This window comes from Somniosus microcephalus, chromosome 19 (genome assembly GCF_052327205.1).
Source record: "Somniosus microcephalus isolate GS21.2 chromosome 19, FLI_Smic_1.0, whole genome shotgun sequence".
Lineage (NCBI taxonomy): Eukaryota > Metazoa > Chordata > Chondrichthyes > Squaliformes > Somniosidae > Somniosus > Somniosus microcephalus.
Genome location: NC_141005.1, coordinates 5356891 through 5370224, shown reverse-complemented (window position 1 = coordinate 5370224; position 13334 = coordinate 5356891). Strand labels below are relative to the sequence as shown.

Sequence of the window (13334 nt, the reverse complement as noted above, 5' to 3'; positions counted from 1 at the left end):
GGTGTTTTGTCTTTTTTTTCTGACTGTTGTTGGTTTATTATCCTTTTGTCATGTGTAAAATAAAAATTATGTCAAACAGTTGCTTGTGTGGCATATGTGTTCTGGGAAATGGCAAAAGCACATTGAGGGCTCAGAGCGACTTGCTTTTGTAATGCTGATGGTGAAAGTGATAGGAAATAACAGGGTATAGTAGAGATGATGTATGACGTTGGACAAATGTTACCTGCAATTACAGAGCCAAATGGTAGCCACCTATGGTTGAAGAGTAAGCTTATGTAAATGTGGCATGGCTGTGTGCATACCCTGCTTGACAGGCAGCAGTGAACTGGAGGGATGCTGCATTGGTCACAACAGGGCGCCCCTCGTCCGCCTCCTCCTCCTCTTCCCAGGAAGATCTGCGCTGAGCCACGCGGCTGCTACTCCTCCGATTATGAAGACCAGGATGAGAGGACATAAATTTTTCCCTTCCCCTTGCAATAGATTTCATTTGAAGCAAGAAGCTTGCAAGCGCACAGTCGAAGTGGCCTGAAATTATTCCATTCATGTCACACTGCAGATGGGTGTCAGCTTGAACAGTCACAAGGTCAGTAGATGTGCAAAATCTTATCCCAAACCTACAACAGCAAAGTTGTTGCATTTGAATGTCAGCCATGTTTCGGGGCGTTTTTAAAGCGCTCCACCAATGCATACAAATCAAGTCCTCCAGCAACTCGTCTCCTTGAACCTGGCCTGTTTCTGACAAGACGGGAAACAGGAGCCAGAAGCATGAAAATGGGAAACCACAATAAAAATAGGATTAGCAAGGCAGTTAACAGGTTGTTAACTGCCTTAACTACCTGTCCCACCGGTTCCAGTCGGGTCAGTTCGGGAGCGGCTAAACAGACACTCATGAAAATCAGGTGGGGGCGGGATGGAGGTGGGTTGGGTGTCTGTGTAGTGTATGTACCCGTCTATCTTTAAGGGAACTATTGAATGTAACCGTTCACCTTTAAGGGAACTACTTTAGGTGTGGCACTATTTGTTTGGCTTCTGTATACTGTAATACCGATAGTGACCACACCAGTATATAAGTGTTGTGGCATGATTGCTGGGGCAGATTCGCCCGGACCTTCGAATAGTAAAGACCTGTTTGTTTGTTACTTCTGAAGTCTGTGTATTTATTAACTGCACAACCCACAGACTTTACAGTGGCGACGAGTCCGATCGTACCCTGCGGCAAGATTATCAAAGCAAGAAGAGCGTCGAAGAGAGGCAACCGCCCTCATCGTGCTGCTGGAAGAAAACACGAGGCTGCAGCAGGAGAAAGGTGGAAGACTTTAGCAACAAAAGCTTCCATTAGCAACAGGCACTGACTACCCTTCTACCACGGTGCGGAGTGAGCCGATCAGCAGGGAACAAGGCGGCCCAAGAGACTGTGAGTAGGGGAAGGTGTAGAAGTATCCGGAGGATACGGGCAGAGCACTCGACCTCGGTCGAGGGGGAGCTGTGCCGGCCAAAAGTCGGGTCCAACGGCGTCGGGTGACAGCCGGACCGCGATCGGCGGGAAAAATCCGGGCAGCGACCGCAGCCACGACGCGCTGAGCCTGCGAGTAGGCGCGGGAAGAGAAACCCAGCCGCAGCCGGGGAGGGAAACACCGGTCTGCGAGAGGGCTGGGGAGGCGAACGGGAACCGTGCGGGTGAGAGCCGGGTGCGGAGAGAGAGACTGCGAGGAGCCAGTCCAGCGGCTGAGCTGTTCTCCACCAATGGGGTACTCAGAGCCGGCAAAACCGAACGTGCGGGAGTGGGTGAGAGACACAGCTGAAAACGGGGTGAGAGACTGCGCGAGAGCCAGTCCAGCGGCTGAGCTGTTCTCCACCAACGGGGTACCCAGGGCCGGTAACACCGAACGTGCGGGTGAGAGAGCGACAGAGCCGGGTACGGAGAGAGAGACTGCGCGAGAGCCAGTCCAGCGGCTGAACTGTCCTCCGTTAACGGGGTGTACCCAGCGCCGGTAGAGCCGTGCGGGCGGGAGGAAAAGACATAGCCGAGTAAGGGGAGCTGTGCGGTAGCCAGCCAGCGGCTGAACCTGTCCGCTGTGGGGGAAGCGTACCCCTTCCACCGGGAAGAAACGCGGGAAGCCGCCATTAGGCGGAGAAGACGCCAGAAGCGGGAAACCGCCATTGAAGTGGGCGGGGCGAGAAAGGAAGAGCGGGAAACCGCCATTTTCGCAGGAAAACCGCCATCTTGATTGACATACCGCCATTGAAGTGGGCGGGGAGAGAAGGAAAGAGCGGGAAACCGCCGATTTTGCGGGAAAACCGCCATCTTAGAAACAAACAAATAAATAAGAATACTTAAAGAAATACTGGTGCTGCTCCCAAGGGAAGAAAGATGCCTAAGCGAGGGAATATTAACGACTTTAATTCTGAAATAGGAGACTGGGCCACGTACGTGGAACGCATAGAGATCTATTGCGAAGCCAACAAAATAGAGGAAGACGACAAGGCGATAACATTGCTAAACTCGATGGGGACAAAAACATACGGGCTCTTGAAGCATCTAATAGCACCAAATAAACCAGCGGATCAGACCTTCGAAGAGATTGTGGCTGTGCTGAAGGACCACTTGAACCCCACACCGCTGATGCTGGCTGAACGATTCAAATTCTACGCAAGAACGCAGAAGAAAGACGAAAGCAATGCGGAATACTTGGTCGAACTGCGTAGGCTAGCGAAATACTGCCAGTTCGGAGGGAATCTGACAGAAGCACTGCGGGACAAGTTCGTATGCGGATTGTCCAAAGAAGGGACGCAGAAGCGACTACTGGAAGAGAACGACCTCACACTGGACAGGGCTGTCCTTATAGCTGCATCGCATGAAGCCGCAGTGAAAGGAACGGCGGAAATGCAACTAAAGGCGGCGGCACTCGGGGTGGACCAAATTACTTCAAGCACAACAAAATGCTACCGTTGTGGGAAGACAACGCATGACCAGAATCAATGCTGGTTTAAGAACCAAGAGTGTAGGAAATGTGGCAAACTGGGTCACATCGCGAAGGTATGCTGGTCCGGGAAAAAGACCAATAATCAAAGGAAGCCACCACAAGAAAAGTACAACAAGGTACACAAGGTGGCTGAGAAGAGTTCAGATGAACAGAATTCAGACTCAGACCCAAACAACCAGGAGCTGGGTAGGCTGAGAATCCACAATGTGGGTAAAGAAACGGATCTACAGGCCATCTGGGTCATACTAAAAATAGCTGGAGTCCAAGTAAGAATGGAGCTGGACACTGGATCAGCTCTATCAGTCATCAACCGAAGGGACTACCACCGGCTATTCTCTCACATACCTTTAAGAAATACCAAGTTCGTATTACACACATACACGGGGCATAACGTATACCCCGTGGGGAAAATAAGAGTCAAGGTGAGAGATAGGGGTAAAGAACACCCAAGAATGAACTTGTACGTATTACCTGAGGGAGGACCACCACTTCTAGGACGGGAGTGGATTAAGAAAATAGACATGGAATGGCATTACCTAAAAGCCATAATGAGGGAGGACTCGGTGCAAGCTATTAGCTCAGATTCTGAAATGGATGATGATAAGACCAAGTCGGAAATGGAAGACAAGGCTAAAAGGGACTTGCCAACGATGGGAAAGAAAACGAAGACATGCAGAAGGACTTATGGTACCAAGAAGAATAAAGCTGCGGAGCAGAACTCCAGGTTGACAGAGAATTCTGAGCCTGTTCAAGCAAAGGATTCATCCATGATGGAAGAACACCGAGCTTGGACGCAAACTTATGTCAAAGTACGACAACAATTAGAACAGTTGAGTGACCGTCTCGTACAGGAGATGAAAAATATGGAAAAGTTCTGGGACACCGAATGGGGGAACCTGGAAAGACTACAGAGACAGCTAGCTCAAGCAGAGAGCGACCATAGAGCCATCATGGTCAAATACCAATCACATTCCCCTGATGCTGTTCAGGAACTAGAATATTTACAGAATGAACCAAAGGAAGAGGAATCTTCGGGGAGCCAGGATTTTATTCCAGTTCTTCTCTACGACTCCTTACAAGCAGAGTGTGAGAAGTTGAAAGAACAGTATGAACAGGCCCAGGCTACAATTCTGGAGGGGGTTAACTCGGCAGCCTCCGAAAAGCTAGTTTCAGTAGAAGCATATGAACAACTAAAGGTTGAACATGAGCAAGAAGTCCAAAGGCTGCAGGAAATTCTTGATGAACTCAAGGCCAAGACAGACTCATCGATAGAAGCTCCATCCATAGATGAGCAATTAGAGGTGAAAATCATGGCAGAGCATGAAAGACAGGATGTCCAAGAACTTATAAAAACATTGAAGGACACCCAAGACAAGTATGAGGCGGCAATGACCGAGGTTCAACAACTTGAAGAACAGATTCAACTGGGAATCCTTTCAGTGGAAGAACAGGACACTGTAAGAATGGTCCCTGAACATGAACTAGAGAGCATCAGGGCGCAACTTTGCCGAGCGCTGAAAGCCAAAGTTCAAGAGGAACGTAAGGTGGAAGTATTGGAGAAAGAGGTGGATGAAATGGAGAAGACTCTGATCCACCGTGTTCCCAGGGAAGAGTTAACAGTCGGCCAACTCCTTCATATGCTGAAGGACAAGACTCGGCAAGGGGATCAATCTGAACACGAGCTTCAATCTTCAGGGGGAACGAGTTCGGAGCTCTCAAAAGTCACGGAGATAGCTGAGGTGGCAACACAAATTTTACAAGGATGCCAAAAGTACATTGAATCACGTCAAGGTGAACAGAAGAATGTGGAAACCGTTATTTCAGTAGAAGGGTTTGCAAAGTCTGTGGGTTGTGCAGTTAATAAATACACAGACTTCAGAAGTAACAAACAAAACAGGTCTTTACTATTCGAAGGTCCGGGCGAATCTGCCCCAGAAATCCTGCTACAACACTTATATACTGGTGTGGTCACTATCGGTATTATAGTATACAGAAGCCAAACAAATAGTGCCACACCTAAAGTAGTTCCCTTAAAGGTGAACGGTTACATTCAATAGTTCCCTTAAAGGTAGACGGGTACATACACTACAATCCTCCCTTTTTAGCTTATTACTTACAGAGTCCCCATTAAACATACATATCTTCAACTTCCTATAAAACAAATTACAGCTATAATCTTGGTGGAGTCAATGTCATATAAAACAATTTACAAATATAATCTCGGTGGAAACAGTTCACAGGTTCCGTCTCTGCAGAAACAGTTCATAGATTCAGTCTCTGATCTTGACTCGTTCCGAACAACATTTCTATGGGGTAGCTGGTTCACCTGGCTAGCGTGACTCCTCCATAGCCTTTTTCTTGACGTAGCAGCTTGAACTTTCGTCCTGTTGAACCAGCAGTGCGGACTTTTACAACCAACTGGCTGTCTTGACATTTTCCAGTTTTTCAACTAATTTAGCTCCTTTCGTAGTGTTCCGCCTGAGATGGTAGAAGTGCTAATATTTTAGACAGTTATTATCTTCTGCTTCTTCTTTTTCTTTTCTGCCTTTTTGAAACTCTCGGAGCTCCTTTCTCGGCTGCCAGCTGTAGCGCCACCAACTCTCTATGTTCCTTAGACCTTAAGTGCTTCCTCCGGATTTCAGCACTTTGGGAGTTTTCATCACAAGCTGGGCAGACCACATCCTCGTAATATTCAGTGTCACTCAACAGGTCATGGTAATATTCGGGTTCGTCCTGAGTTAGGCCAGCGAGAGAGCCTTCTTCTTCCTCCTCACCCGTCTGGACGTTAGCTGACGGTGGTTCCTTCCCTAGACATCTTTCTTGAAAAGACTTCTTCATGCATTCATATTCATCCCGCTCTTCCTGGGTTGTCTGCCATTCCTTCACTATTGACCTCATTTGTGAGTTCAATACCTTCCCTTCCACCGGGGATTGCGGTATCAGGCTATTTAATCCTTCTACTGAAGCAGCTGTTTCAACATTCTTCTGTTCACATTGACGTGATTCAACGAACTCTTCACAGAGTAAACTGTAATACAAAATCTGTGTTGCCACCTCAGTTATTTCTGTAACTTTTGGGAGCTCCGAATTCCTTCCCTTTGCAGATTGAAGCTCGTGTTCCCATTGTGGAGTCTTGTCCTTCAGCATGTGAAGGAGTTGGCTGACCGTTAACTCTTCCGCGGGGACTCTGTGGATCAGAGTCTTCACCATTTCATCCACCTTTCCCTCCAATGCTTTCACCTTCCTTTCCTCTTGTACTTTGGTTTCAAGCGCTCGAAGAAGTTGCGCCTTGATGCTCCCAAGCTCATGTTCAGAGCCCATTCTTACAGTCTCTGTGTTTCTTACAGTTTCCTTCCCTTCCACTGAAAGGATTCCCAGTTGACTCTGCTCTTCAAGTCGTTGAACCTCGGTCATTGCCGCCTCATATTTGTCTTGGGTTTCCTCCAATATTTTTATGAGTTCTTGGACATCTTGTCTTTCATGTTCTGCCATGTCTTTCACCGCTAAATTCTCATCTATGGATGGAACTTCTACCGATGAGTCTGTCTTGGTCTTGAGCTCATCAAGAATTTCCTGCAGCCTTTGGACTTCTTGCTCATGTTCAACCTTTAGTTGTTCATATGCTTCTACTGAAACTAGCTTTTCGGAGGTTGCCGAGTTAATCCCCTCCAGAATTGTAGCCTGGGCCTGTTCATACTGTTCTTTCCACTTCACACACTCTGCTTGTAAGGAGTCGTAGAGAAGAACTGGAATAAAATCCCAGCTTCCTGAAGATTCCTCTTCATTTGCTTCTTTCGCAATTTCCTGTTGGAGTTCAGCCAAGACTGCTATGCTATCTGCCTCTTGAAGTCTCACTGCCATCAAATCTTCTTTATTCTTGCAGTCTATCTCAGTCATTTTCCCTTTATTTTCATTTAACTGAGTGATAAGCTCCTCTTGCAACATGGCCACATTATTCACATCAGGTAAAGAAGCGTTTCTCTTTTCCATGTCCAAGATTTTTTTTTACATCTCTTTAAGTGCACACTGCGATTCAGCTTCTCTTAACCTTGCCTGCACTAGCTCCGTCTCCAATTGCAGAACAAAATCCTCAGTGTAGCGTGGTTTGCCTTTATGCTGTATCTCTAGATCATGCAAATATTCTAACTCCTGAACATCATAAGGGAGGTGTGATCGGTAATTGGTCACGATGGCTCTATGGTCGCTCTCTGCTTGAGCCAGCAGGTTCTGTTGTCTTTCCAGACTCTCCCATTCGGTGTCATAGAACTTTTTCATTGTTTTCATCTCCTGTACGAGACGGTAACTTAATTGTTCGAATTGTTGTCGTACTTTGAAATAACGTTGAGTTCGAGCTCGGTGTTCCTCCGTAATGCATATGTCTGTGACTTGAACAGACTCAGAATTCTCTGTCTTTATGCACGCCATCGTTTTTCCAACCTTAGTCAGTGAGTTCATGTTAACCTTGTTTTTCATACGTGGGCTGGACTTATCGTCTTCCGGCTCAGAGTCTGAGCTGCTTGTCTGCACCGAGTCCTCACTCATCATTGCTTGTTGGTAGTGCCATTCCATGTCTATTTTCTTGATCCACTCCCGTCCTAGAAGTGGTGGTCCTCCCTCATGTAGCACATACAAGTTCATTCTTGGGTGTTCTTTACCCCTATCTCTCACCTTGACTCTTATTTTTCCCATGGGGTATACTTTATGCCCCGTGTATGTCTGCAATACGAACTTGGTATCTCTTAAGGGTATGTGTGAGAATAGCCGGTGGTAATCCCCTCGATTTATGACTGATACAGCTGATCCAGTGTCCAACTCCATTTTCACTTGGACTCCAGCTATTTTTAGCATGACCCAGATAGTTTGTAGGTCAGCTTCCTTACTCACATGGTGGATACTCAGACTACCCAGCTCCTGGCCGTTTGGATCTGAGTCTGGATTCTGTTCGTCTGAACTCTTCTCAGCCCCCTTGTATACCTTGTTGTACTTTTCTTGTGATGGCTTCCTTTGGTTGTTGGTCTTCTTCCCTGACCGGCATACCTTAGCGATGTGACCCAGTTTGCCACATTTCCTACATTCTTGGTTCTTAAACCAGCATTGATTTTGGTTGTGTGTTGTCTTCCCACAACGATAGCATTTTGTTGTACTCGAGGTAATTTGGTCCACCCCGAGCGCCGCCGCCTTTAGTTGCATTTCCGCCGTTCCTTTCGCTGCGGCTTCGTGTGATGCGGCTATAAGGACAGCCCTGTCAAGTGTAAGGTCGTTCTCTTCTAGTAGGCGCTTTTGCGTCCCTTCCTTGGACAATCCACCTGCGAACTTGTCTCGCAGTGCCTCTGTCAGATTCCCTCCGAACTGGCAGTATTTCGCTAGCCTACGCAGTTCGACCAAGTATTCTGCGTTGTTTTCGTCTTTCCGTTGCGTTCTTGCATAGAATTTGAATCGTTCAGCCAACATCAACGGTATGGGGTGCAAGTGGTCCTTCAGAACAACCACAATCTCTTCGAAAGACTGATCCGCCGGTTTAGCTGGTGCTAGTAAATCCTTCAAGAGCCCGTATGTCTTTGCGCCCATCGAGTTTAACAATGTTATCGCCTTGTCGTCTTCCTCTATTTTGTTGGCTTCACAGTAGATCTCGATGCGTTCCACGTACGTGGCCCAGTCTTCTATTTCAGAATTAAAGTCGTTAATATTCCCTCGCTTAGGCATTTTTCTTCCCTTGGGAGCAGCACCAGTATTTCTTTAAGTATTCTTATTTATTTGTTTGTTTCTAAGATGGCGGTTTTCCCGCGAAATCGGCGGTTTCCCGCTCTTTCCTTCTCTCCCCGCCCACTTCAATGGCGGTATGTCAATCAAGATGGCGGTTTTCCCGCTCTTCCTTTCTCGCCCCGCCCACTTCAATGGCGGTTTCCCGCTTCTGGCGTCTTCCCCGCCTAATGGCGGCTTCCCGCGTTTCTTCCCGGTGGAAGGGGTACACTTCCCCCACAGCGGACAGGTTCAGCCGCTGGCTGGCTTCCGCGCAGCTCCCCTTACTCGGCTATGTCTTTTCCTCCCGACCGCACGGCCCAACCGGCGCTGGGTACACCCCGTTAACGGAGGACAGTTCAGCCGCTGGACTGGCTCTCGCGCAGTCTCTCTCTCCGTACCCGGCTCTGTCGCTCCCTCACCCGCGCGTTCGGTGCTACCGGCCCTGGGTACCCCGTTGGTGGAGAACAGGTCAGCCGCTGGACTGGCTCTCGTGCAGTCTCTCACCCCGTTTTCGGCTGTGTCTCTCACCCACTCCCGCACGTTCGGTTTTGCCGGCTCTGAGTACCCCGTTGGTGGAGAACAGCTCAGCCGCTGGACTGGCTCCTCGCAGTCTCTCTCTCCGCACCCGGCTCTCACCCGCACGGTTCCCGTTCGCCTCCCCAGCCCTCTCGCAGACCGGTGTTTCCCTCCCCGGCTGCGGCTGGGTTTCTCTTCCCGCGCCTACTCGCAGGCTCAGCGCTTCGTGGCTGCGGTCGCTGCCCGGATTTTTCCCGCCGATCGCGGTCCGGCTGTCACCCGACGCCGTTGGACCCGACTTTTGGCCGGCACAGCTCCCCCTCGACCGAGGTCGAGTGCTCTGCCCTATTTCCTCCGGATACTTCTACACCTTCCCCTACTCACAGTCTCTTCGGCCGCCTTGTTCCCTGCTGATCGGCTCACTCTGTACCGTGGTAGAAGGGTAGTCAGTGCCTGTTGCTAATGGAAGCTTTTGTTGCTAAAGTCTTCCACCTCTCTCCTGCTGCAGCCTCGTGTTTTCTTCCAGCAGCACGACGAGGGCGGTTGCCTCTCTTCGACGCTCTTCTTGCTTTGGTAATCTTGCCGCAGGGTACGATCGGACTTGTCGCCACTGTAAAGTCTGTGGGTTGTGCAGTTAATAAATACACAGACTTCAGAAGTAACAAACAAAACAGGTCTTTACTATTCGAAGGTCCGGGCGAATCTGCCCCAGAAATCCTGCTACAACACTTATATACTGGTGTGGTCATTATCGGTATTACAGCATACAGAAGCCAAACAAATAGTGCCACACCTAAAGTAGTTCCCTTAAAGGTGAACGGTTACATTCAATAGTTCCCTTAAAGGTAGACGGGTACATACACTATAGGGTTAAATAGCCTGATAACGCAATTACCGATGGAAAGGAAGGTATTGAACTCACAAATGAGGTCCGTCGTGAAGGAATGGCAGATAACCCAGGAAGAGCGGGATGAATATGAATGCATGAAGAAGGCTTTTCAAGAAAGATGTTTAGGGAAGGAACCACCGTCAGCTAACGTCCAGACGGGTGAGGAGGAAGAAGAAGTCTCTCTCGCTGGCCTAACTCAGGACGAACCTGAATATTACCATGACCTGTTGAGTGACACTGAATATTACGAGGATGTGGTCTGCCCAGCTTGTGATGAAAACTCTCAAAGTGCTGAAATCCGGATGAAGCACTTAAGGTCTAAGGAATATAGAGAGTTGGTGGCGCTACAGCTGGCAGCCGAGAAAGGAGCTCCGAGAGTTTCAAAAAGGCAGAAAAGAAAAAGAAGAAGCAGAAGATAATAACTGTCTAAAATATTAGCACTTCTACCATTCCAGGCGGGACATTACGAAAGGAGCTAAATTAGTTGAAAAACTGGAAAATGTCAAGACAGCCAGTTGGTTGTAAAAGTCCGCACTGCTGGTTCAACAGGACGAAAGTTCAAGCTGTTACGTCAAGAAAAAGGCTATGGAGGAGTCACGCTAGCCAGGTGAACCGGCTACACCAACGAAATGTTGTTCGAAATGAGTCAAGATCAGAGACTGAATCTATGAACTGTTTCCGCAGAGACTGAACCTGTGAACTGTTTCCACCGAGATTATATTTGTAAATTGTTTTATATGACATTGACTCCACCGAGATTATATCTGTAATTTGTTTTATAGGAATTTGAAGATATGTATGTTTAACGGGGACTCTGTAAGTAATAAGCTAAAAAGGGAGGATTGTAGTGTATGTACCCGTCTATCTTTAAGGGAACTATTGAATGTAACCGTTCACCTTTAAGGGAACTACTTTAGGTGTGGCACTATTTGTTTGGCTTCTGTATACTGTAATACCGATAGTGGCCACACCAGTATATAAATGTTGTGGCATGATTGCTGGGGCAGATTCGCCCAGACCTTCGAATAGTAAAGACCTGTTTGTTTGTTACTTCTGAAGTCTGTGTATTTATTAACTGCACAACCCACAGACTTTACAGTCTGAAGCCATTTTTTCCAATTTTTGCTACAGACCCGCCTCCAAACCTGCCTCCTCAGGGCTATTAAAATCGAGCCCTAAGAGTCTAAATGGGCTAGAGGTGCAAAGGGATCTAGGGGTATAGATTCACAAATCATTAAAAGTAGCAACGCAGGTTAAAAAAGCCATAAAAGTGCAAATAAAGCATTGGTGTTCGTTTCTAGAGGGATAGAATTGAAAAGCAGAGAAGTTATGTTAAACTTGTATAGAAACTTGTCTGATTGTCTCATGAATTGAGACAGTGGGGTGGCAATATGGCATTACTGTTTATATACTTTTAAGTAGCTGTCATTGTAAAAGTTGTTGTTGTAGTAAAATTTGCCCATGAACCGAAAAGGTTGTGCTTTAAAGGGGTTCGTGGCCTGCTCAGTTTTTAAAAAAAAGCATTAGAGGGAACATTGATATGGGGAAAGAGCAGGGGTGCAGGACTAACTGATTGCTCTTCGAAGAGCCGGCACAGACTCGATGGGCCAAATGGCCTCCTTCTGTGCTGTACTATTCTATGATTCTGTATACCTTTAAACTGGGTACAGAAGTAGGTCTGTGATGTGGTCGAGTTAAACCCTGACCTGAAACCCCACTTCAGTTGAAGATTACATTTGGTCTTCACTCCCCGTGTTCAGCACCACTGAAGATCTAGTGTTACTGAATGATTGCTATGTACTAGAAAATATTTGAATGTTTTCAAAGCTGTAAAGAGACATTTAGTAAGCAAAGGTTCCAAATGTGTTGATGTTCAAGTACGTACACCGTTACATGGGTGATAATAAAGTGTGGGCTTGAGCTCAGGTTAGTGCGTATCATTTCCTCTAGGAATATACAAATTGGTTTCACCTGCTAATTCCATGTTGAATTTGTGAAACTTAATGCACGAACTAGGTAACGAATACACAAATTGTTTCTTACCCTGTTGCCCCAAGTAAAACAGGCCATTGCCAAAGCTTGCTTCTTGTTCAGGTTATACATGAACCTCAGCTGCTCATTGTAAAAGCTAGCTTCTACTTCCTCATTAGCAAAACTGCGCACTGTTCTTATGCATGAGATGGTCTCCTCTGCTACATTGTTGGCATTTGCTAAAGCATCCTGAACCTGTCTGGCTAGTTTCTAAGGAAAGAAAGCAAAATCGGTTAGTAAATTACTAGAATGTGAAACTTTTAGGTGACAATATAATTTTCCAAAGAAGTATTAAATAAACATCTGTTCATATCAATCTGTAGTATATTGAAAACCTTCTTGACACACTTGCTATTTACAGAACTTGACTTCCTGTTGTCACATTCATGTTACACTTTTATGTCAACTTTTTCCCGTTATAAATTCCTATGTCCGCAGTTATAGTGGAAACGGCCTATGTAAGCTTGTCATGCTGTAATTATACTTTCCTACCAGAGGCAGTGCAGCAGTGCCTCAGTTTTTGTAACTCCCAGCTGTTCAGCCTATACTGCAGAGACACGCCTAAGCTCCAACCAATTTTATTTCTGTTTCCCAAACTGCCGTAAGTTTTTGTAATTTAGCTACAAATAATAATATAAAATTGAACTATTATATAAAACTAAGGATTGAATGTATGACTTTAAAATGGGGACTGAAGTATCTGTGGTCCTGATCCAATTATTCCCCACCCTCAAATCCCACTTCACCTGAAAACGACTTGGTCTTGAAACCCTGTGTACAATGCCACAGGGGATTGACGAGTTAACATAAACTCTCTGCCACATTCTCGTTATTTTAATTCAATTTAGCATGAACAGAATGTTTTGATTTTGTTTCAGATTAAACCATCTTCAATCTGGATTAAACAGGAGTACAATAGAAATGCCAGAATAAAACTACTCCATCAGAGTCAGGTGTAAATGTAATGTCATAATGTGGCACATTACCTATATATGCCCAGTGTTTGAACTGGCCCTTGTGCACTAGATTGCATATGGTGGATTTATCTCCAAAGTTCCCTCCTGTCTGGCAGCATAGGTCTCACTCCCAGGTTTCTTTTCAGGCTTTCCAGGGAGGGGTGATCTATCAACCGATGTGACCATGCTGTACAGGACAGAGTGTTTAAGGGTAGG

The 13334-nt window shown here is 46.6% G+C and overlaps 1 protein-coding gene across 1 annotated transcript in view; it reads right to left on the bottom strand.

Moving 5' to 3' along the window:
* Positions 1-13334, bottom strand: part of LOC147103519 (ABC-type oligopeptide transporter ABCB9-like) — an 80849-nt gene that overhangs the window by 47457 nt on the left and 20058 nt on the right. The window contains exon 5 of the mRNA XM_086011888.1: positions 12175-12372. Within this exon, the coding sequence (XP_085868014.1) occupies positions 12175-12372 (198 nt within the window). The remainder of the gene's footprint in view (positions 1-12174; positions 12373-13334) is intronic.